The sequence below is a fragment of the Haliotis rubra genome, unplaced genomic scaffold, assembly GCF_003918875.1.
Source record: "Haliotis rubra isolate DU_JTF1 unplaced genomic scaffold, ASM391887v1 Scf103, whole genome shotgun sequence".
In the NCBI taxonomy this organism is placed as follows: domain Eukaryota; kingdom Metazoa; phylum Mollusca; class Gastropoda; order Lepetellida; family Haliotidae; genus Haliotis; species Haliotis rubra.
Window position 1 is genome coordinate 1,640,095 of NW_025764926.1, and position 25,444 is coordinate 1,665,538.

General features: G+C 39.1%; 1 protein-coding gene across 1 annotated transcript in view; it reads right to left on the bottom strand.

Moving 5' to 3' along the window:
* Positions 1-1,503: 1,503 nt before the first annotated feature.
* Positions 1,504-25,444, bottom strand: part of LOC124272287 (techylectin-5B-like) — a 46,088-nt gene continuing 22,147 nt past the window's right edge. The window contains exon 2 of the mRNA XM_046707460.1: positions 1,504-2,778. Coding sequence (XP_046563416.1) covers positions 2,150-2,778 — 629 coding nt within the window. The 3' untranslated portion in view covers positions 1,504-2,149. The remainder of the gene's footprint in view (positions 2,779-25,444) is intronic.

Here is a 25,444-nt window from a genome sequence, read left to right on the forward strand (position 1 = left end):
GCCCTGGTCACCGGTGGACAATGTAAAGAGGAAACAAATATAAAATGTCGGTAACACAAAACTGACCCTTGCATGACCGTTGACAAAAGTCATTATGATCACAGACATATGAAAGTAAACAGGAGCTTCAGACTGGCATAGGGGGATCAACATGTTTATCTTCAGAGGCATTGGGGATGTTTATGGAAATATATCAATATGATTTGCTCAATAAAAGATATTTGGTTGGTTTGCTGATTAGCGCAGCACTTGGCAATATTCCAGCTATATGGCGGCGGTCTCAAAATAATCGAGTCTGGACCAGACAATCCAGTGATCAACAGCATGAACATCGATCCATGCCATTGGGATACGATGACATGTATCAACCAAGTCAACAAGTCTGACCACCCGATGCCGTCAGTTGCCTCTTGCACAATAAAAGAAAGATTTATTTTTGTAATATGGATGCCTCCAAATCATAGAATAATTTAATCAATGAAATGAGGCTACCTCTTGGTCTGAAGATCTGACCCTCAGTGAGAGGTCATGGTGAACTTTCTTATCTTATCTCACTGGAGCTTTTCCCTTCTTTCTATGAAAAACTGAAGCACTGAATCTTTAGAGAAGCGTCTCTGTTCTCTGGAGTTTGAGTGCAATGGCATCTGCACCCAAACTGGGTACACTCTCCAAGGTGTATGCATCTCCTGTGTGCTTTTTTCTGGTACTATATATATTTCTGAAAAGAGGTGATAAAGATATGAAGCCGAATAATATCATAATTCTGACATGTCGTTGTCTCAAGAATCTTCATGTTCCATATTTTGATATGGATGTTGAAGTTTGCTAAGGGTTAACCTGATGTGGTCACAAATGGAAGATTCACACAAAGAGGTATCATGATGCAGTTAAGGAGCTAGTTTGAGATTTGCATCATGGTCATTTTGTTATGCCAAAGGGCTGGGTTCCGCTCCACAAACAATCTTAATGATAAGATGCTTGTAACTTCAACACAGGAAAACAAGAGTTGTGGCACTAAGATCGCAAGGTGGAACAGGACCCTGAGTTCCGATCCACAAGGCATTTATAACATTATGGCCTGTCATAACTCTATAATATATCATAGACTTGCGAATGTCGTGGCACGACAAACGTTTTGTTGAACAGGACCATGAGCCCCGGGTCCCGTTCCACAAAGCGAGTGTAGCGCTAAGGTGATCGTAACTCCCATACTTTAACATAGACTTACGACAGTCGTAGCGCTACGATCGGTTTGTGGAACAGGGCCCTGATCCACAAAGCATTTGTAGCATATTGACTTGTCATAACTCTATAGATTATCGTAGACTAATGAATGTCATACTTATATGAACGTTTTGTGGATTGGGCCCTGGTCTGTTGATCCCTGACGCTTCTGAAGTAGGGAATAATAATCAAGGCCAGTTTCCTGATGAATGAAACCATGAGGAGCAGAGAGTCAGCACCATAGGGGGTAGATTTGCCTGAGATTGATGAAACGTTAGCTTGGGTTGTGAATGGTTTACTGCTTCTCCAAGAGTTGACACAACCAGACACAGCAGCCATGAATTGGGTAATACCACATGAGAAAGGTTGAGTCAATGTTACTCTGATACGGTTCTTGTTTGACTCATGTCTATAAAGTCTTAGTTGTTGCTGGTTTTGAAGTAGTTTGTCATGGTGTAGACAGTCATAGTGTTTGTAGGTTTAGAAAATCAACAAACCTGAGTGTTTAGTTTCAGTAGTGATATCCATATTTTTGTTTGAACAAGTCTGTAGTCTGTTTGATTCCAGAAGAGGATAAGTCAGTTCCAGTTCCATGTCAGAGATGATCTATCCAAATGTCAGGCCATAGAGATCACAGTCTTGATGGAGTGAAATCTAAACTCCAGAGTGATGAAAAGGATGACAGTGACCTTCAGCTGAAGGTCAACCCAATATTGGTTGAGTCTTCACCTCAGACCAAGCGAGCAAAAGATGACAGTGACCTTTAAGGCAGAGGTCAGCTCATTCTGTAAGGCAGATCTTCATCTCGGTCCAAGTCAGTAAAGGATGAGAGCAACTTTGAGTCAAAGGTCAACTCAGTCTGTAGGGCAGATCATCACAGTATGTGCAAGCAAAGAATGACCTTGACCTTGACCCATATATCAGCTCAATCTGCAGGGCGAATCTTCATCTCAGACCGAGCTAGTTGTTCCCGTTTCCAGTGGTTCCAAGCCATACCCCTCCACGGCACATTGGACCGATTATGGTGTGGTCCGTTAAGAAGGGCAAACCAACAGTTATTGTACCACCATCCCCCCTCCCACTCCCGGGCACAGTGAGCTTCATGACGGGCGTCATTGTCCTGATCATATGTGCTGAACATCATTCGATTATGGCGGTACAGACTGTCTTTCACGCTGCCAGCATGATTGTGAATGTGCAGCCGATACTTGTCCCTCTCACCATCAATTTTGAAAGTGCGATAGATGGCGTACACACGGTTCCCTTCAAAGTCCCACAAATCAACTCGGAGTTCGTAATGGTCTTGGTTGGAGATGAGAAAGATGTTGTCATTGCCCATCCAGTGTTCCTGAGAAACATCTCCAAAGCCCTGCTTGTACTGCTGCCAGTTGCGGTTGAAGGAAGTGCTGCCATCTTTGCGGCGCTGTATGACCAACCAGCCACCAGGGGGCGTGTCCATATCGCACCAGACTGGAACCGGACATGCCGCACAGGTGGGTTTGATGTAGTACACTCCACTCTTCTTGATACCCTGAGCATACACTGTGGCACAATCTGAAAATAGAAAAAAGACATGTCATTTATGTTTAATTTTTAATTCTTTTGAAACTTTACATTCTGGTGTTTAGGGGCAGTGGGGTAGCCTAATGGTTAAAGCATCTGCTTATCACACTGAAGATCCTGGTTCGATTCCCCATATGGGTACAATGTGTGAAGCCCATTTCTGGTGTCCCCTGCCATGATATTGATGGAATATTGCTAAAAGTGGGGTAAAACTAAACTCACTCACTTCTGGTTTTTATATTTTAGCAGTTGTTCTTTAAATTCATAGCTATATTTACAGAGTGGTATTTGCAGGAATGAATTGGAAAATGAACGTGTCATTCAGCAATGTATATTCATTGTTTTTATTTTATGGATCTACAGTAACTGTCAACATTTCTTCTTTTATCAATTTTAAAATACAGTTCCTCATTTGTGATTAATTTTGTTTCTGGTATATGGATTTGCCAACATGAAAATAGCTAGAAAACGTTAAAGTGATGTTGACAGAAGAGAGTTACAGCTCTTGGAAATGACTTGTCTGGTTGGGCAGTCATCTTGGCAGAAATGTTTATTTGAAGATAATCAGTGATTCAATTCATCCCTAACCACTGAAAATGCAACATAATTTCCTGAACCATTAAAAAAAGCCAAATTTTGCAAACATGTTGTAACACGAGTACAGCAGAAATCTGTTATACATGTTTCTCCACTTGAACTCATAGTTTCATGTTGTGTGGTCTCTATAAGCTGGTAGACCCATGAAGATCTGTGTTAGAATTGATCTTCAGCAACCCATGCTCGTTGTAAGAGTCAACTAATGGGATCAGGTGGTCAGGCTCGCTGACTTAGTTGACACATGTCATCATATCCAAACTGCTTAGATCAATGTTCATGATGTTGATCACTGGATTGTCTGGTCCAGACTTCGATTATTTACAGACTGCTGCCATATAGCTGGAATATTGCTGATTGCAGCGTAAAACTAAACTCACTCACTCACTATAAGCTGGTGACCTTGATGGATGGAAGGTCAGACAACCCGATTAGTATCCTCAAATATAATAACCAGTCACAGCTGGGTTAACGGAACCAGTTAAACTCTGTCCGTATCTCAAGTGTATAGCTCAACCCACCTTTAACATGCATCATTATTGACTTACGGATACTTTGTCTACAGAAATATCCTGAATCTACTGTCTAACATGTTTTTTAGGACCCTCCCAGAATCCCAAATGTACAATCCCCGACCGTGTCATACCAAAAGACGTTAAAATATGGTACTTGTTGGTCCCTGCCTGGCGCTCGGCATTAATGGGTACAACAAGGACTGGTCGGCTCGTAGTCAGTATAATGTGTCTGAGTGGGGTATTCATGCTTCACTGCGGTATGGTATCTCAGTGGGCTAGCACTATAAAACCAGCTTCAGTCTTGGCTAGTACAAGCAGCCACACATACACATACACCAGTGTAGGAAAGATGTAGAAAATCTAGCCTGTCCACAGGACTGGCAGGTCAAATTTTTACCAGTCCTGCCAAAATCTAGCCTGTCCTCCAAATATAAATAAACCACCTTCGGCAGTAAATATTCAAAAAGGTAATAATCATTATATATATGTCATTGGTTTGCTAAAATTGACCCGACATGAGGACGGACTAGATATTTTTTTAACCCGTCCTCCACAAAATTCACCCATCTCGGACGTTGGGACGGGCTATCTTTCCTACACTGCATACACACGCATGCACATCGTCATATGAGCGAAATATTCTCAAGCACGACTTTTATTTAGTTTAAACCCAATTTCACCTCACCTCACTCAAATGTACAAGGTATATAGAAATACCATAATAATGAGGAAATACATACTCACAGATGTACCTAGTGAGTATCACACCCTACACTGGTGAAATATATATCTTCACATGGTAAGCTATTTTCACAGACAGACGGGTGGTTTGAATATATTCTTCAGCATTATTTACACAGGTGATTTTGTGGCTGTTATCCTGTGAGTATTCAGAGAACGCCTCCATGATGGATTAACTTTCTGTTATTTCCTTTTGATGGTACGTGCTTGATTTGTAAACGCATACAATGTATTGTTCAGACTGTAGATTTGTATGTTTTTATTTACATTAAATGTTTTGGTGGATGGGGTAAAACATTATGATTTTCAAAGAATACTTGCTTTGAAAAGAAACATTTAAGACCACTGAAAGTTAATTTACCTGAATGTGAAATCACAAAATGAGTACAATATATTTCATTCAAAATATGCAAAATTGAAAAGGTCATGGTAAGTTACGGAAAATTATACATTAGGCCAGACCAATTTTATTTCTTGTTTTACGGATCTGCCGGTCCTCGTCCTGCCTTTAGGTTTTCTCAGGACAAAAATCCGTAAAACAAGAAATAAAATTGGTCTGGCCTTAGTGGAGAGTAATAACTGTCTCAAATAGTTATGATGTTTTGATCTCTGATATTTCATATCATTAAGCTACACAATGTCACTGATAACAAAAGGGCTAGAGTGAAACTATTCAAAAGTGTTAAAAATGTCTTTTTATCTTTTACTCCTCACAAAATAGCCAGGTTATTCAAGTCTTGATTCAAGAATCAAAGCTAAAGGTTCTGAACTTTATGCCATTGCATGTTCAGTAATCTTATGATAAACACTTGTGATCCTTTTGTCTGTTGAGGCATTTCTTTTTTAAGTTTTCTAGGTTGTATTTTTCTCTCAGTGAAGTACATATTTAATTCTTCATTCCCTTTGTGTCCAGAAAATATTGCATTTAGATAAAGACTTTAAAGCATGTTTGAATATGTTTTGTATAATTTTACAGGATATGACTCAAAAATTAAATGTCAGTTGTTTGAATGCGTTTTGTGGAATTTTATAGGATATGACTCAAACTTCAAATGTCAGATGCAGTGAGTGTTTGAGAATTTATTGTTTGATGCCTTTTTAATGAATGTGTCGACTGAAGTTTTTACCCCTTGTTTCACTCCACTTTTAGCAATACTCCAGCAATATCATGTCGGGTGACACCAGAAATGGTCTTTAAACATTGTAACCATGTGGGGAATCGAACATCGGCATAATGAGCGAACACTTTAACCACTAGTGTAACCCTACCGCCCCTTTTATATATTTTGGTAAGTATAACTGCAGCAAGTGGTGATAAATAGCATGTCAGAACAAAAGAATACCCAGTGTTTTTAAAAAAAAGACTTCCATTTGGTGTAAAGGGGAAAATAACTCTGAAACTTATGTGAACAGACCACTAAAAATTAGTGATGACACTGAGTGTTTGCCAAAAGGGTCAATCTACGAGCAGATAACTCAGATTTTCTTTTGAAAAACATCAAGTTCTGTTTTCTTTGGCTTGTCATGTTTTTTTTTTAAGAAGTTATGGAAACAGCGCAGCATTCTACTGTACGAACATATTACCAGTCCTGCGATGGCAGGGGACTGGTGTTTTTTCACATGACAACAATTCCAGCCATTCTTGTTGGTATTGTTAAACATTGTTCATATTGTTAGCACTGTTGTCATAGCAACTTGCCTCATTTTGACATGTGTTGTAAACAGGTATACAAGCAGTAATTATCACTTTGACCAAATATACATGCTCTGCAATTGGGGACAGCATATAACTGGTTCTGTTGATAGAAATAGAGAAGAAAACAAATTTATATTGCTTCCCAATCCTTCATCTCTAGTCATTCAAACAACTTTATTTTGATAGAAAACTAACTCTGACGGGAAAGTATTGCAAGAAGGTGCTGGGAGTTGCTGTGAATGAATAGAATAAAGACTGACTGTTCAGTGGTGTTGCTTCAAAGTGTAATGTTTGAAAATGTCCAAATTTAGACTTCTCAAACATGATTACTTTGCTTTTTAGCTGACACAATATGAAAAAAAGTATAACCTTGTTATTAGTATCATTCCAGTGCCCTGTTTGTGTGCTTTGTAGTAGAAAACAGACAGGGTTTGTCTATAGTAATATGTTTAGCAAGTTTTGAAACGTCATCTTTTGTGTCAACATAATTTGTGATGGGAGTTTGAGCAGAACATTGTAAGAGGGGTTGAGAGGTTGCATACAAATAATGCAAACTTTTGTTACAAGTTTTCAAAATTATTGATTTGAGGCCAATTCGAAGAAGATGTTTCCAGAAACTTATGATCGGTTGCTTTGTAATCAAGGTTCATCCTGATTACATTTCTGGGATTGTCGGAGTTCAGCCTGTGCATGTGGGTTTAATTCATGCAGCATTTGGTTTTCCACATGCATGAAGTTGACAGTGTGCGATGTAATTACAGTATTGACTGACTCACTCACACAAAAGTTGCTTGCAAACAGGTTTGATTCAAGCTATTTAAACCTCACCCTGACTGTCTGCCATCACAAATTATGTTATGTTTATCAATACAGCTGTTTCAATAACCCTGATTACACACAGTCACTATCTCACTCTTGCAGAGGATACCAATAACTAGGTCTTGATCTACACTTGATTCAAGGATGCACACTCTGTAGAACATATTCCCTGCTACAGTGTTGTACACTAGCTGTAATTAAGTTTTCAAAGTCTAAAAGTTCAAAACTATATTCTAAAACAGAACCCCCTTGTGTGAAGGAGCTGTCTAGTCTTCTAATTTCCAGAGAATTGGATCTTTACAGACTGCTTGAGCAAAGAAGGAAGATGAGAATGAAATCACATGATGTATTGTTAAGTATGTGCCCTAAGGTATGACACCAAGACGATCCCTATTTAAGGGCGATCATTTGATACCACTACAACAATAATTCAGTCATTTCTTGCTATCAAAATTCACTTAATTCTTTTTATACAAGTATTTTATTCTCTTTAATCAATTTCTTTTCATGTGGTAATGTCAAAACAATTTCCCAGACTGACGACACACATATATAACCAGCAATTCATTTGAATCGCTGTTACTTCTAGATCGTGTAGTAACTGCTTCATGAAAAACCCAATCTACACGATCTTCAAGTGTGTCTACGTGTAATCTCGTACACCCAAGGCTTCATTTGAGTAGATTTGCGTGAACGTCTGTTCCCTTCTTTCTCCATGTGTTTCTGTCTAGAGGATCAAATATCCATAAAACATCAGTGCAAGGTTAAGAGCCTATCATAGACAGACAGGTGGCCTTTGAAAAAAGCCCATAACGTGGAAGCAGTATATATGGCCCATGTTAAACACTACAAGTTGTAGTATGGCTGTTGTGTTATGTGTGGCAGTTTCGCTGGGTTTGTGTGGATGAAGGTCTGGGATGTTAGTATTTCAGGTTGAATTTATTGAATTAATATGCCATAAATGTTGATCACTGGATTGTCTGGTCCAGACTCAATTATTTACAAATCTTCTTTGAGTGGCATTTGTTTAGAAGTTCAACAGGAGAGTCAGATCAGAATGGACTTTATGGATGAACAACTTGTTTATTCAGGCCATGCAACATTTCAATACAGGTATACCTGCTTGACAACCATACAAGCATCTGTATCAAAACATCGCATCACCTGAATAAAGAAGTTGTTCATCCATAAAGTTTGTCCTTGTCTGTTTACAGACTGTCGCCATATTGCTGAGTGTGGCGTTAAACAACAAACCATTAAACACTTGTTGAAATATTATTTGTAAAGTTTAAATTGTGTATATGTGTGTTGAGGGTGAGTTATTCATTTGTATGATTTACACTGCCATTTTCCTTTTTGTGCCGAGTGGACTCTGTTTTGTTGGTTAATCCAGTCAACACAGATCGTTCTCTGGCATTGAGGTTTTGTATTATACTTTTTGTTTGGTAAATGTTTGTCATGGTCATGATTGACTAAATATGGTCATGAGAAAAATTGGTTTTACTTTTACTTGTCTTTAGTATCAAAGTTATGGAAAAAACAGTATCTTTATACTACTTTCAAACTAACATTTTGGTATCAATCCCTATATTGTTGTCATACATCAACTGCTGTTATCTTTCTCTATTAATTTTTCTCTACTTTGTCATTCATCAACATTTAAGAGATTCCTATTCCCAAAATATTTTGGGGAGTCCATCCTGCGTGATTCATACCCTCTCTTCTTTCTCCCCCCTTGCCCCACCCCTCATTTCTAAGGGACAGATATGTACATAAACCACCAGAAAACAATAAAATCCTAATCACTTGAGGTGTTAACGTCATCTCACAGGTTTTGATGTGTCTGTCAAGTGGTAAGCCTAGCCTCCTTCATAGAGTCAGCATCATATTACCAGATAGATCTGTCTCCCGTATCCTCATCCCGCAGTGATGGATGGTTGCTTGGGTTTGCTTTACCACACAATGCATGTTTGCAAATACAGATTTAGAGTATATATGGATTAAACATTTGGTAGATGCATTTCATACCGATTTCATACTGTTTTGTGAACTTTGTATATATCAATGTTCTTCTAGTTTATTCAAAGATATTTGTTTGGGTATTGCTTTTAGGTATTTGAGAATTTTCTGTGTGTTCTGGAACTAGAGGTCTGGCTGTCTGTTTTGTGAACATTGTATATATTGATATTCTTCTGGTTAATTCATAGATTTCTGTTTGGGTATAGCTTTTGGGTATTTGAGAATTTTAGTTTGGGTAAATCTACTTTTGTAGCATTATGAATATTTTTACTTGCTGATTTCTGATGAAATTATGTGTTTTGAAATGTATAAAATGTTTGCTCATTTATGCTGTATTAAAAGTTCAGATTGCACTTTTGGGAACTGTTCAGTATATTAATGTTGGGTTACATTCCTTTCTTTATGTGATGTTGTCCAAACACTGTAAATCATAGAAGTATTGTTTGGAAGTCGGCCTATAGATTGTATATCATGTCACTGGAAGAATGCTGCTTGTTCTCTGTCATAATAGACTGGTCTTCTATCAACTGACCAATCAGCTGACCAGTCAGGTGGTACATCATAAACCGGACGTATGGCGATACGACTGATAATGCCTTTGTACATTAAGTGAATTGTGTTCATGTGATACGATCTACGTACTTGCCACCTAGTGTTACAACTTGAGAATACTGTCGAGTCATTTGTGTTCTGGAACTGTAAGTCTGGCTGGTACTTGTGATCTATCTGCCCGGTACGTTTGTCGCCAGCCACGTTTCCATTCAAAGTTTGGGGGTTATTGATTGGAGATTGTCAAAATATAAAATGGGTATGTTCATCTGAATACCTGAATGATGGAAACATGTGGCATTTTGTGGTCTTGGTAACCCTTACAAGTTTGGTGGCTAACTGAGATGTGTGCCCGCTCAAGCTGTCCTATTATATTTGTCTGTGTCTGTCTGTGTCCACCCGCCATTTTATTTAAAATGTCTTCAACAGTTTTGTTCACACAACTCTTCACTATAATTTGAATGACCAGTCCCTGAAAATGTACAGATTGATAATTCATGCATAATCTCGTTATTTTAAAAAATGTATCATTTTCTCGCAGACCCATTTATGGTTGTGATATATTTGGGTGACCCTTCCCGTTTGCTGTGTCATATTTTCATGATATATCCTCATCTCCACAAATAAACCACCTCACCCACGCAAACACCGTTGAATAAATGACCAATCCTTTACAGCAGTGTATCGTCTAATTAAAACATGTAAATTTGATTAAAATTTCACTGAACACATTTTGCTTACAACTTAGCTTTTCAATTTAAGGTTTCACTGTTGTAGGCCTGGTTCAGTGTTATGGTGTACGGTACTTATAAATCATCAAAAATGGATAAGATTGTATTTGTATTATCATGTTATATGTACCTCTATTTTTAACAAAGAGAAAACGTGAAGGTCTGGGTTAGAATTGATCTTCAGTACATGCTTGTCGTTTACAAGAGGCAACTAACGGGATCGGGTGGTCAGGCTCGCTGACATCGGTTCCCAATTCCCAATTGCGCAGATCGATGGTCATGCTGTTGATCACTGGATTGTCTGGTCCAGCCTGGATTATTTACAGACTGCCACCATATAGCTGGAATATTGCTGAGTGCGGCATAAACTAAACTCCCTCACTCACTTTAACAAAAAGTTCCTTTATCAATTGTAAGATGTGGATCAGTTCCTCAGTAGGGCACACATATTGCCTCGGTCCATTGCCAACATCTCAAACTCTAATAATTGATCAAAGGCCTGAAGTCTGGTATAATGTCTTTGGCTATGTCAAACAGTTTCTGCACATCTTGGCAATGCTAATATTTGAAAACTTTAATACTTATATAGTGTTGGTTCCAACTCAGTCTCCCACCCTAGTCTATTGTAAACAATCCTGCCCCCTTGCAATATGAATTGTGCAGCCACAAAAGGGTTAACAGAGTGAAAGAGAAACTGCTTCCAAGGCATCTCTGTAGCAATGCATAATGCTATGAGTTAGGGACTTCTAGAGGTTTGGTAAAAACCTTCTCATGGTAAGTTCATAACAGACAGGCGGGAAGTGGTTGCATTCCTACTGTAATGGATTGGGAGCAGGTTTTTCTTCCTCATTTCGGTCCCAGGGCTTTCTGCATGGAACGTTGATGAACCATGTAATAAACGCAGATGGAGGTATGATACGCTATGTCAAGGTACCTGTAGGGGAGTTGACTAACCTTACATCAGGCACAGATTGCTGTATGACATACACTTGTGTCAAGGTACCTGTACCAGGGGAGCTGACTAACCTTACATCAGGCACAGCAGGATTGGCATTGCTGTATGACATACACTTGTGTCAAGGTACCTGTAGCAGGGGAGTTGACTAACCTTACATCAGGCACTGATTGCTGTATGACATACACTTGTGTCAAGGTACCTGTAGCAGGGGAGTTGACTAACCTTACATCAGGCACAGATTGCTGTATGACATACACTTGTGTCAGGTACCTGTAGCAGGGGAGTTGACTGTATGACATACACTTGTGTCAAGGTACCTGTACCTTGTAGCAGGGGGAGTTGACTAACCTTATCAGGCATCAGATCAGGCACCTGTAGAGGAGTTGAGTTGATTGCTGTATGACATACACTTGTGTCAAGGTACCTGTACCAGGGGAGTTGACTAACCTTACATCAGGCACAGATTGCTGTATGACATACACTTGTGTCAAGGTACCTGTAGCAGGGGAGTTGACTAACCTTACATCAGGCACGGATTGCTGTATGACATACACTTGTGTCAAGGTACCTGTAGCAGGGGAGTTGACTAACCTTACATCAGGCACGGATTGCTGTATGACATACACTTGTGTCAAGGTACCTGTAGCAGGGGAGTTGACTAACCTTGGATCAGGCACGGATTGCTGTATGACATACACTTGTGTCAAGGTACCTGATGCAGGGGAGTTGACTAACCTTATTTTGTTTTTCCTGTCAACGTACCAGAGTGCATTCAGACTGCATAAAAATCAGCTGAAATTTAGGTCAAAAGACAAAATCTGTGCTTGCAGTGATCTGAATATGTGGTCTCATTCCTTTTGCACAGACTGTATGTCCTGATTTGTGTGGCTTTTATTTTTATGTGCCTTCAGTTTGTTTGTAGTGTCTGTCAGCAAAGTTTGGATGCTATATTCAGTCATTCTGTTTTGTCTTTTTGGTACATGCTAGCAACTGGATGTGTTGATGGTCTTTTGCCAAGACCAAATGTTGGCTCATAAATGACGTAATGAAGACATTGGTTAGGGTCGGTTTTATGAGAACAAGGATGATGATGATGATGATGATGATGATGATGATGTAATGAAGACGTTGGTTAGGGTTGGTTTATGAGAACAAGGATGATGATGATGATGATGATGGATGATGATGATGATGATGATGATGATGATGTAAAGATGGCGATGATGGTTGATTGTGTCTACGAGCTATGTTTGCCCCTTCAATATTTTGAAAAGCATAAAAAGTGTGATGATAGGCTCATTAGCCTTGTAGCACCAAACATAGGGTACCTGAGTAAATGCTGTGTTGAGATAGTCTTCCACGAAGGTGCGGATAAATAAATAACATGCTCTTCAAAAGTTCAGTACTTGGTATGTCTTAAAGACCAATGTTTGTCATGAATGACAACAAAGTTGTAAATCTTGCAAATGCACATACATTTATCTCTTTCGCTTGTTTGGAAAAGGGAAAAAAGTCCTTGCCAGAGTTCAGACATGTTTTGTGATGTTCCGTCAAAGAAAATATAGACTGTCAGGTTTGTGCCTACTGTGAGTAAGTAATAATCATTATCTACCAGGATGTGTTGGTCCCAGTTTAGACAACTTATACTAAAATGGAATAAGTTTGTAGGTTTTACCCAGGTTTGTATCGTGAAGAGATGTTTGTTGTCTTGGTTCTGAAATTTCATTTAAGCGGTTGAAATAAGGGACATTTGTTTTCCAGCCCTGCTTATTCCATTGTTTTTAAAGTTTTCTGCTTGTAGTTGTTATGTTTTAGATGTCAGCTAAGTTTTGTTCTGGTAACAGCGTTTAGGAATGTCTATCTTGGCTTGATTGTTATCTTTCAAAATGGGACTTTGTTCCAGACCATGATCCTGTTTAAGCTTGCCTCTTCTTGTGTACTTTAGTCTTTAGTGTCATGCTCAGCAAGCACAAGCATTCATGCCAGCTTTTAGCTTTTCCAGTCTGGCAACAAAGCTCAAAGTTGTCTTTACCATCATTGTTTTAGTTACATTCCTATAAAAAAAAGTAAGTTTTTTTCAGATGTGACTTCAGTCATAGAAAATGTAGCAGAGATTAAACATATGCCTGTCCTTCAATCAAAAACATTTTTCTTACTAAGTTTTTGCATCTTCCATGCTGAAAATTTCTTTTGTATTGAGTGACCATCATTTTCTCTTCTTATGTACTTTTAGCCTTTAGTGTCAAGTTCAGCAAACACAGCATTGCTTTTATCTTTTCTGATCAGTCTGGGAACAAAACTCAAAGATACCTGAAATCGGGGGTGCGGTGGGCGAGCTGGCTAAGGCACAAGGCTAGTGATCCAGCGAGTTTGAGGTGTCGGGATCGAGCCCACCGGGTGTAAAAACCTTGGAGTCAACTTTGTGTGCAGACTCTTTCAGTGTTGTCACAACCCCTAGTGTACAGTGCACAACTGTGGCCACATGAATACTTGCAAACACCTAGTTGCAGGTACAGCAACGTGCAGTGAACATGGACAAAGTACTGTGACTATGTGTCCCAGTCCACCCAGCTGTGAATGGGTACCTCGTTAGGATGAGAAAGCCACAATACTTCGGTGCGCCTAGTGGCTGCAAGAGTTGTATACTCCCCAGGGAGTTGAGAATGATAATACGATGTGCCGTTGAGATTGACATCCAATGATTGAGGGGAAAAATACCAGCGCCTTGAGCATGCACTATTTGCCTGGATATGTGCGCTATATAAATATCCTATAATAAAAATAATAATAATAATGCAACTACCCATGCGACTGACCACATGGGTAATAATGGGAACTTAAGTGTTTGACGGTCAGTGACAATAATTGTGCATGTCAATCCTATTTTCCACATTATAAGTCCCTAAACATATATGTTATGGTTCTGATAACACCAATCTCAAAATTAGGTGCATTGTCAGGGATTCTATTTAATTTTGTATACAATTCATAGTATTACAGTATCCCATCATTGAATATAATGAAGGAAAACATTTGTTGTGATTGAAAATATTTGTAGATTTTAATTTAAACAATAAAGATAATCACAAAAACCTTGTATGTTCTTTACCTAATATACTGGTTCTCAGACAAAATATTGCTATACATATCGTTTGAAAAGCACATTGCGATATACCGATAATACAGATTCTGTCAACCCGGAAGTGATGAAAAGTTGAAACAGTGCTGGAAATACACGGAAAAGGATTTTTCTATTTTGCTAAATGCAACTTAAGTTTTCACAACATATTATTGAGCATACAATACATTTTATAGTGAGACTGATAAACTAAGGTGAACTGACACTGCTCTAAGGTCCATGTAGTGAGATATAATTTGAATGAACAATAATGAAAACAAATCTGAAATTTCTTTTGCATTCAATCAACATAATTTTTTACGCACAAAAACATCACTAGACAAAGCACTGAGGAAAGTCTGGAAAGTGAGTGAGTTTAGTTTTACACCCGCTCTTAGAATAATCCAGCAATATCGTGGCAGGGGACACTAGAAATGGGCTTCACTCATTGTACCCATGTGGGGAATCGAAACCGTGATGAGCGAACGTGATTTGGCGTGATGAGCGAACACTTTTACCACTCGGCTACCCCCGGTGTAGCCACCCCTCTGTGCAACAAGTAATCAGTGTTTGTGGCCTAACTCTCAGCAGAAAACTTACAATAGTTTCTCACTGAATGACTTAATCAAAAAAGGTAATATTTGTGTGAGACTTGCAAACCTCATTGACCTTTGCTCAGTAAACTCTCAGCACCTTTAACCATTCAGAGGTCAGGTGTTAAATCCCTTTACAATGAAGTTCCATTCACCAGAATGTCAGAAATGATTCTCTCCATTTAATTGGACAAACAGGACACCCCAAAGTGTCTTGTTAAAATACCACCACTGAGCTTTCGATTTATCTCAAATTGTTGACATTTTAGAAAAGGACATGCATTATTGAATTTCAAATGGTCTGTTTCAGATCAAACTAATTTTGAAAAGTTGAACTTAAAACAGCTAGTTTGCCTGGGTTTATTATTTTGGGACAAATAGCTGGCGGATGGTGGGTGGAATGTGACCCAGTTGTGACCCAGTTATGATCCTTTCTCAGCCGATCACAGTGATCCTGGCTTAACCAAAGTGGTGAACATCTATATGTGTATATGTGATGTTTGGCTCACCTCCCACTATGTGATGCATCTGTAAATGTGTGAACCAGCTCCTTTGTTGTCTTTTTGTTTGTCTTCCTGTTTTGTGCCAACTAAATCTTGTGGCTGCTTCATTAAAAGTCTTGGTAACTCATTTTCAGTGGTACATTCACATAATTTTCACAACTATTTTACATTTTACACCCAGTGGAAACTGTTTCCACAGATAATAAAAACTGATAATGCTCTGACATTCATATGTTTTATTTACTTCTAAAGGGTGATCTGGTAGAATGTGATAAAGTATGATAGGTTTCCAAGTTATCAAGTACAGAAATGTGAAACTTGAGGATAAGGAGTGAGTATGCTTTTGCACCGCTTTTAGCAATATTCCAGGAATATCACGGCGGGGGACACCAGAAATGGGCTCCACACATTGCACCTATGTGGGGAATCGAACCAGGGTCTTCAGCATCCCTTCAACCATTAAGCTACCCCATTGCCCTTAAGAGCATAAGGCAACAAGACAGGTACAGAAAAGTGAAACATTATGAGCATAGAGCCAGCAGTGTCACTGAAAAAAACATTAACGAAACTCCTTCCATGATCGTTAGTTAACTCTGCTGAATGTGGAGTCAACTGGGTGACCCTGGCTGTATCACAAGCTAAAGAAAAGAATAATAGCTGCCATACATCACACAGTTATATCATGGTGCGAGTCTGCATCTGGAGTGTCTCTTGTTTACCACATGAGGTGTTATCAGTGTCATACTATACTGCACATCAGTGAATAGGGTAAGGTGGTGCTTGGTTGACAGGACTACCATTGTTGTGCCAAATGTATCATTCTTCAAGGGAGCAATGACCCAAGAAAGTACAAACCCATTCTACAAGGTGAGGTGGAACAAGAGTTATGAATACAGATGAACACTTTTTGTGTCATTTGATGGAGTTGTGAGATGAGGAAGCTGATATTATGTTTTCATGGTACATGGAGGACAATGTTTGTTGAGAGTGAGATTCTAGATAATGAAGAAGATATTGAGGATAGTGAAGGTCTCTTGTTGCAAATTTATGCTACGTTTAGCACTTTTTAGAGGTCAGTAGAAACATTTTGTGAAATATATGAAAGAATATGGACGTAGAAGACATCCTTGCAGCACAAATGAAGTGAACTTTGGAAAGCACATGAACTGCATGGCACTTTCTCCATTATGCATTCTTATATGACACATACCATTGAAGCTTTAAGAAATGTATACTTTATATCCAAATACCTGTTATATGAGTGAGTGAGTTTAGTTTTACGCCACACTCAGCAATATTCCAGTTATATGGCAGTGGTCTGTGAATAATCGAGTCTGGACCAGATAATCCAGTGATCAACAGCATGAGTAGCGATCTGTACAATTGGGAACCGATGACAATTGTGTCAACCAAGTCAGCAAGCCTGACCACCCGATCCCGTTAGTCGCCTCTTACGACAAGCATGGGTTACTGAAGATTAATTCTAACCCGGATCTTCATGGGTCCACCTCTTCCCGTGAGTCTTCTCTTACGACAAGCATGGGTTACTGAAGATTAATTCTAACCCGGATCTTCATGGGTCCACCTCATCCCGTGAGTCTCCTCTTAGGACAAGCATGGGTTACTGAAGATTAATTCTAACCCGGATCTTTATGGGTTACTGAAGATTAATTCTGACCCGGATCTTCACGGGTTACCTGTTTAATTGAATTTATCCTATATTGTCACATTTGCAGGCTCTAACAAACTTATGTAATAAAATTATTGTTATTTGAGCACATTTTATGTGTAGAATCTTTATGAGGTAATAATTGTTTCAGATGAAATTCATGTGATCCTTGTCATAGTCTAAATGCAAAACATAAAAGATTAGGGGATCGTTACATGAAATCACTACATACAGAAATACCCATGACTCACAGAATATTAACACTGTTAGTTTTGAAACATTACAGGATCATATGTACAGGGAAAATGCTGTAAGTGGAATGAATAAATTGAAGAAGCTGAGTTGTTGAAAGTAGGCTTTTCCCAAGTACCTGCTGTAGAGGGTGAAATTGCCCCTGTCTACAAGCAGCTTTAACAGGTAAAGTGATCAACAATTACCTGAACGTGAGTTGATCTGAGTACTGGTAGTATCCGGATAGCAACAGAAGCTCATATATAGGAGGTTTAAAGGAAGTTAAAGTTCTATGAGCCAAATATGATGTATTCTTCTACCTTAATGTTTTCTTCTGCCAGTTTCAACCCCAAAGAATTAATGTTTTGCAGGTTTTTCATTCCACAAAAACACTTGGAGTGGTTTGCACTTCACAACTTAAAGTAGTTTCATGTCGGTTTCATGTCAGCAAGATGTTTTAGCCAGTAGTTTCCATCATTAAGTCCAGACCATTTACAGTGAGAGAAGTTCAAGTACATGTTCTAATCTATGTGGACACTTTAGAAGTATGGAGAAGAAATGTTGACTATAAACATAATACAGGCAGCTTTGAAAAGGAGTGCTTTGCTTGCTTGTTAAAGTTAAGCTGTGACTTTCACAATTAGAAAATTGTAGTCAGTATGATTAATGGGTACAGGAAACATTCCAAAATGGTTGAGTGTGTCAGAGTAAGGTTTACACCGTTCATTTGTCAGGTTAGGACATATTTACTTTGTTACTATCCAATTAATGGTCCTTGTCATGCTTCATCTTACTTATATTTCTATCGTCCACCATGAAGTTGAGCAGGGGATTTGGAATGCCTGTTTGTCTCCCTGTCCATCCATCCACTTATCAGCAGGGATAAATTTTCTCCCCAAAAACTATTTAGGTTAGAGAACTTAAATTTTACACACTCATGTAACTGTTTTTGAGCTAAATTGAGTTTGAAAATTTGGGTCTTAAATAAATTTTCTACAGTTATTACTCATGCTCCATGCTTTCCAACTTAGTGCAAACTGTGTGAATTGTGGACACGTTTCCTCAAAATCTATCCCAGTTAGAGACATGAAATTTTCCACACTGTTGATACTGGTCACGATCAAAATTGAATTTGAAATTTTGGGTCTTAAATTTATTTTTGATAGAGCTATAATCCTTCTTCCGTGTTTTCCAAATTAGTGCAAACTGTGTGAATTGTGCACAGGTTTTCTCAAAATCTGTCCCAGTTAGAGACATGAAAATTTTACACACTGTGGTTACTGGTCATGATCAAAATTGAATTAAAATTTGGTGTCTTAAAATAAATTTTGATGGAGCTATGATCCTTTTCCCGTGCTTTTCACATTGGTGCAAATTGTGAAATAAGGTCACGTTTTCTCAAAATGTATCGAAGTTAGAGACCTAAACTTTAAGACACTTAAAGATCTAAATTGCTTTTGTGAATTTGGTGTCTTAAATCTATTTTTTAGAGAGCTTAAAATGATCCTTGCACCTTGCTTTTCAACTTTAACTTAGTGCAAATATTGTGAAAAGGGGATAAGTTTTCCTCAAAATCTATTTATGTTACAAGTTAGAGACATGAACTTTAACAAACGGATGTTACTGGTCACGATCTAAATTGAACTTGAAATTTGGTCCTGAGATTAATTTTTTACAGAGGTATGATTTTTACTCTGTCCTTTTCAACCTAGTGCAAACTGTGACTTGTGGACATGTTTTATCAAGATCTTTTTCAGTGAGAGACCCTGAAATTGAACACTAATGTCACGATCTACAATGAGTTTGAAAGTTGGTGTCTTAAATTAACTTTTTATGGAGTTACACCCCTTGCCCCCCCTTCCCCCCTGCTTTTTAGCTAAGTGTATACTTGGTGAAATGGGGTAAGATTTTTTCAGAAACTACTTAAGTTACATGAATAAAAGGTTGCATGCCCATTGGAGAGATCATTATCAAGTCTGAGATCAGACAGAAGTGCCATGAAAAAATGTTCCAGAATTTTTTACTTTGCTGCATGTTCTTAATCTTGAGCAGTCCCAGCGATAGACATCTTGTCTGAATAGCGGCAAGTATTCTCAGAATCTACTGAACTTATGTGAAGTTACTCAAGACTGAGATGTATTTTTTCATAGAAGGGGCCTTTTGTATGTGTTGCTTTGATTTTTTTCTGATGTCATAGAGTGACCAATATGAGACTTAATGGCTTTATATGACTTAATTGTTTAGGTGACAATTAATGTTATTTGTTCTGTATAAACGGACATAATTCTTGATGGCCCCATGGTGGGGGATGGGGATGACACAACACTGTGTTCTTGGTAGTTTATCGTTTGTGCATTTGTTGTTTCTTTGTTTAATGCCTCACATAGCAGTATTCTAGCCATGCGAGGACAGTCTGTAAATAGTCAAGTCTTGACCACACCGTTCAGTTATTTGTATCCTGGGAATTGGGATATAATAACATGATACCAGCCAAGTCACCAAGCCTTCCATTGTGTCACCTCCATATAGGCATTGGATGTTTGGGACATATTTGTCTTACACTGCACATTTGTGACCTTGGTTTACATGCCCAAATCTTATGTATACTTCTTAGTGAAAGACAAAAATATAGTTTTTTAAAGACATTTAACATAGTTTCAAAGTTTTCTTATCTTTCACTGATATTGAAAACATTGAAGCATCAACTATCAGGGTATAGCTCTTAATGAAGCATTGGTTCCAAGGATGTAGCTCTTATTGAAGCATCGGTTCCAAGGATGAAGCTCTTATTGAAGCATCAGTTCCATGGATATAGCTCTTATTAGAGCATCAGTTCCAAAGATATAGCTCTTATTGAAGCATCAGTTCCAAGGATGTAGCACTTATTGAAGCATCAGTTCCAAGGATGTAGCTCTTATTGAAGCATCAGTTCCAAGGATGTAGCTCTTATTGAAGCATCAGTTCCAAGGATATAGCTCATATTGAAGCATCAGTTCCAAGGATGTAGCTCTTATTGAAGCATCAGCTCCAAGGATGTAGCTCTTATTGGAGCTTCAGCTACTAGGATAAAGCCCTTATCAGAGCATCAGTTAGACAGCTACCAAGGTATAGCCCTTGTTGAAACATCAGCTACTAGGGTATAGCCCTTATTGACGCAACAGCTACTATAGGGTATGGCCCTTCTCAGAGCATCAGCTCCAAGAGTATGGCCCTTATTGAAACTTCAGCTACTGGGATGGAGCCCTTATCTTATGGAGACTTCTCAACTCTCCCCTCTCTGTCAAAGAGGAAAACAGTTGTTGTTTATAGCCTACCAGCTTTACATTCCTAGTGTTCTTGTCTGTCAGCTAGACTAATGAAACAGACATGGAATGAGTGCTAAGATGTCATTATAACCCTGTAGTCCCAGAGAACTCCTCCGTGTGACTGGGACATGTTCCAGAGAACTTCAATGTCTGTGTGACTGTGACATGTTCCAGAGATCTTCAACCTCTGTGTGACTGGGACATGTTCCAGAGATCTTCAACCTCTGACTGTGACATGTGTTCCAGAGAACTTCAACCTGTGACTGTGACATGTTCCAGAGATCTTCAACCTCTGTGTGACTGTGACATGTTCCAGAGAACTTCAACCTCTGTGTGACTGTGACATGTTCCAGAGAACTTCAACCTCTGTGTGACTGTGACATGTTCCAGAGATCTTCAACCTCTGTGTGACTGTGACATGTTCCAGAGATCTTCAACCTCTGTGTGACTGTGACATGTTCCAGAGATCTTCAACCTCTGTGTGACTGTGACATGTTCCAGAGATCTTCAACCTCTGTGTGACTGTGACATGTTCCAGAGAACTTCAACCTCTGTGTGACTGTGACATGTTCTTCAGAGTGACATGTTCCAGAGAACTTCAACCTCTGTGTGACTGTGACATGTTCCAGAGATCTTCAACCTCCTGTGTGACTGTGACATGTTCCAGAGAACTTCAACCTCTGTGTGACTGTGACATGTTCCAGAGAGAACATTCAGAGAACTTCAACCCGTGTGACTGTGACTTCAACCTCCATGTGACTGGGACATGTTCCAGAGAGATCTTCAACCTCTGTGTGACTGGGACATGTTCCAGAGAGATCTTCAACCTCTGTGTGACTGGGACATATTCCAGAGAACTTCAACCTCTGTGTGACTGTGACATGTTCCAGAGAACTTCAACATCCATGTGACTGGGACATCTTCCAGAGAGATCTTCAACCTCTGTGTGACTGGGACGTGTTCCAGAGATCTTCAACATCTGTGTGACTGGGACGTGTTCCAGAGAACAGCCTCCAATATATTTGTCAGAGAGCTACTTTTACAGTATAACTGAAAGCACATTCCAGACAACCAAGCATACAATTTGACTGATGGTGTGTTCCAGACAACCACGACAGTAAGACTAAAACTTGTTAAAGAGAACTAAAGTATCCTAACCATGATGTTAACGGTACAACTGTTCTTAGATTATGTTAATCTTCTTTTATATTCCTGTTATTCTGCTGACTCACACTTACACACATCATTAATGAAAACATTGCAGATCAAAGATTCCTTTTTCATACTCTGTGCTGTAGGTAATTACAAGCAAATTTACAAGATAAGTAACATTTTTATCATACCTACTGACCCATAACTGGATGAAACATATCTGTGTCCATAAATACCTGAGATAATTTTAAAATTATTGGTATGTGATATGAAACTGACAGCATAGTGTGAAGCAGCTGGTTTAAACGACAAGGAGAAATTGCCTTGGTGTTCCACGTTCCCATGAAAGTTCAATCTCATCAGCCTTTGCGGTTTTGAAAAAAAGGAATAGAAGAGAAAACAGCCTCTGAAAATTCAGGCATTCCAAAATGACCTTGTCAAATCTGTCATGGAACATTATGTAACAGTTCAGTGTTGGTTACTACTCACACGATGGTTCAGGCATCTGACAGACGATGTGGTTAAACGGCTCCTGCAGTAGGGATTCTGTGACCAAGTCAACAAAGCAGAACCACGATTTTGCCTCAACAGGCTGTACAGAGAAGATGTTTTGTAGCTTCTCTTCGGAAATTTTTTTTTTGTTTTTAATGAAAACTCTGTGGTTTTCTCTGGTGTCAAAAAGTACATGTTGCTTTGCTAACATTGCATACGTTTCTTCAGTTTAGAACCATGTCGGAGAAATGTGCTTGTTAAGCACTGGCAAGTCTGTGGAGGGGGATACGTTGTCACTCAGTCAGCCTCCTTACAGATGATGCTCTCCTGATGATTGGTTCTTGCAATAAGTATGTGATACGGGGAACAAAATCTCTGTGGGGACCCTGGTGTTAAGAGGTCCCCAGCTCTATTGCTTGTAGGGATCACAGGTGGCCAGTCTCTGTGTAAAGTTGCATTCCAGGAACCCGTGGTAACCGTTCCCCTAATGATATTGTTTTTAGGTTTGTCAGCACTGAACCTGTGTTGGGGGGTTCACCAAAATGGCAAATATGTAATATGTGGATCACTTAAGAATTTCACCCACTTCAAGGAGACATCTTCGTTCGCGGTGGCATTATACCAAACTTAGTGCAGGTTATGATTACACAATGCCATTTAGAAAGTGGTCAAATGTAACATGTGTTATATTTGGGATTACACTTTCTTAGTAAAGTACAAATTCTAGTACTTTTTGAGTTGAGCCCCATCCGGGATTCGAACTCACACCCTCAGAGTCAGGCACCCAATCGCCAGCACACAAAGTCAGCCGCCTAACCCACTCAGCTACCGCGACTTCCACAAAAATGGAAGTCGGACAACTGGTAGTCTAGACTGCGGGCTTTGTGTACCCCTCTGATAAGTGTTAATTGGCACGGCTCCCACGGCCGAAAGCTATGATTACACAATGCCATTTAGAAAGTGGTCAAATGTAACATGTGTTATATTTGGGATTACACTTTCTTAGTAAAGTACAAATTCTAGTACTTTTTGAGTTGAGCCCCATCCGATTCGAACTCACACCCTCAGAGTCAGGCACCCAATCGCCAGCACACAAAGTCAGCCGCCTAACCCACTCAGCTACCGCGACTTCCACAAAAATGGAAGTCGGACAACTGGTAGTCTAGACTGCGGGCTTTGTGTACCCCTCTGATAAGTGTTAATTGGCACGGCTCCCACGGCCGAAAGCTATGATTACACAATGCCATTTAGAAAGTGGTCAAATGTAACATGTGTTATATTTGGGATTACACTTTCTTAGTAAAGTACAAATTCTAGTACTTTTTGAGTTGAGCCCCATCCGGGATTCGAACTCACACCCTCAGAGTCAGGCACCCAATCGCCAGCACACAAAGTCAGCCGCCTAACCCACTCAGCTACCTGAAAGAGTGAGTGAGGGAGTTTGACGCCGCTTTTAGCAATATTCCAGCAATATCATGACAGGGGACACCAGAAATGGGCTTCACACATTGAACCCATGTGTGGAATGGAACCTGGGTCTTCGGCGTGAAGAGCGAACGCTTTATCCACTGTGCTACCCTCTGCCCTGGTTGTTGTAAGAGAACAAATAGGTTGTAGCACTGGTCGGCCTGAAGGTCAGATGATGATCTGATGACATAGATTATTGTTGCTCATGTTTTCAATCACTGGTTTGCTTGGTCCAGGCTTGGTTACTAATGGACAACCACAATATGGCTGTAATAGTTAAACAAATTCCCCTTACTCAGCATTCAGCAGGGTTGTGAAAATGCTAGTAAGATGAACGTCGCCAATGAAAAGAAATGCCTTGAACAGCTGGTATTTATGCAAAATTGAATCCTCCAGCCTCACAATTTGGCCAAAAAACATGAAAGGATGAAGCATAAATAATAAATTCTTTGGGGTCTAAATGCAGTCAGAGTTATTACTTATTTTTGGTCTTTGTGACTCTATTTCCAGTGGCAATGCTTGTTAATTGTTGAAAATTGCCTTATTACTGTTCCAAGATGATTCTCTGGAGGGTTAGAGAAAACTTCTGAATTACATTATACAAACTTGAAATAAACCTATTTAAAACTAGTTGACCTAGAATGTGTAGCAGGTGATTAACTCAGTTTTGCTGTCGGCTTCAAATTTACACACAATTCGTAAAGTGAAACGAGTACATTTCAGTGTTGATTTGCTGCATGTTGTGGAGCAAATTGGAGTCCTTCTGTATAGAGGGCTTTGAAAAATTGCTTTTAGACGCTATAATCTTTAGAGCAGGTGCTTGGACAAAAAGTTTTGTGAAGTGGTGTATAAAAAACAGTTTTCATAGGAGAGTGGACATCTTCAGTGTTAATTGGTTGGGGGGATTGTGGTGATATTCAAAGTGATTATTACATAATTAGTTTTGTTTGGTTCAGTTTAAATTTTTTAAAGGCCAAACTTTCTAAAGTTTTAAATTCAAAAGCTGAAATATGTGATCAGTTGGAAGGATAAATGTGTTGTTTATGTGAATTGAAATTCCAGAGAGATCAATAGAAATAATTTTTTAAAAACATAAGATTTAATGTGATGGAAGCAATTTATCTAGGAACATTTCCTTTATTTATACTTGCCCGTTGTCTTGAATGTGTAATAAGGGTGTTCACTTGGAAACAACTTGAGATATGTGGCATAATTTCCCCTTCCAGAAACTAAGTACATGTCTGAAGTGTTTAGATATTCGTCAGGCCATGTAAATAATCGAGTCTGGACCAGACAATTCAGCAATCAACAGCATGAGCATCGATCTATGCAATTGGGATATGATGACATGTGTCAACCAAGTCAGCGAGCCTGACCACCCGATATCATTACTCGCCTCTTATGACAAACATGGGTTGCTGAGGACCAATTCTAACCTGGACCAGGTGGGTGAGTCAGTGAGTTGAGTTGAGTTGAGTTGAGTTGAGTTTAAATATGCCGTTTTT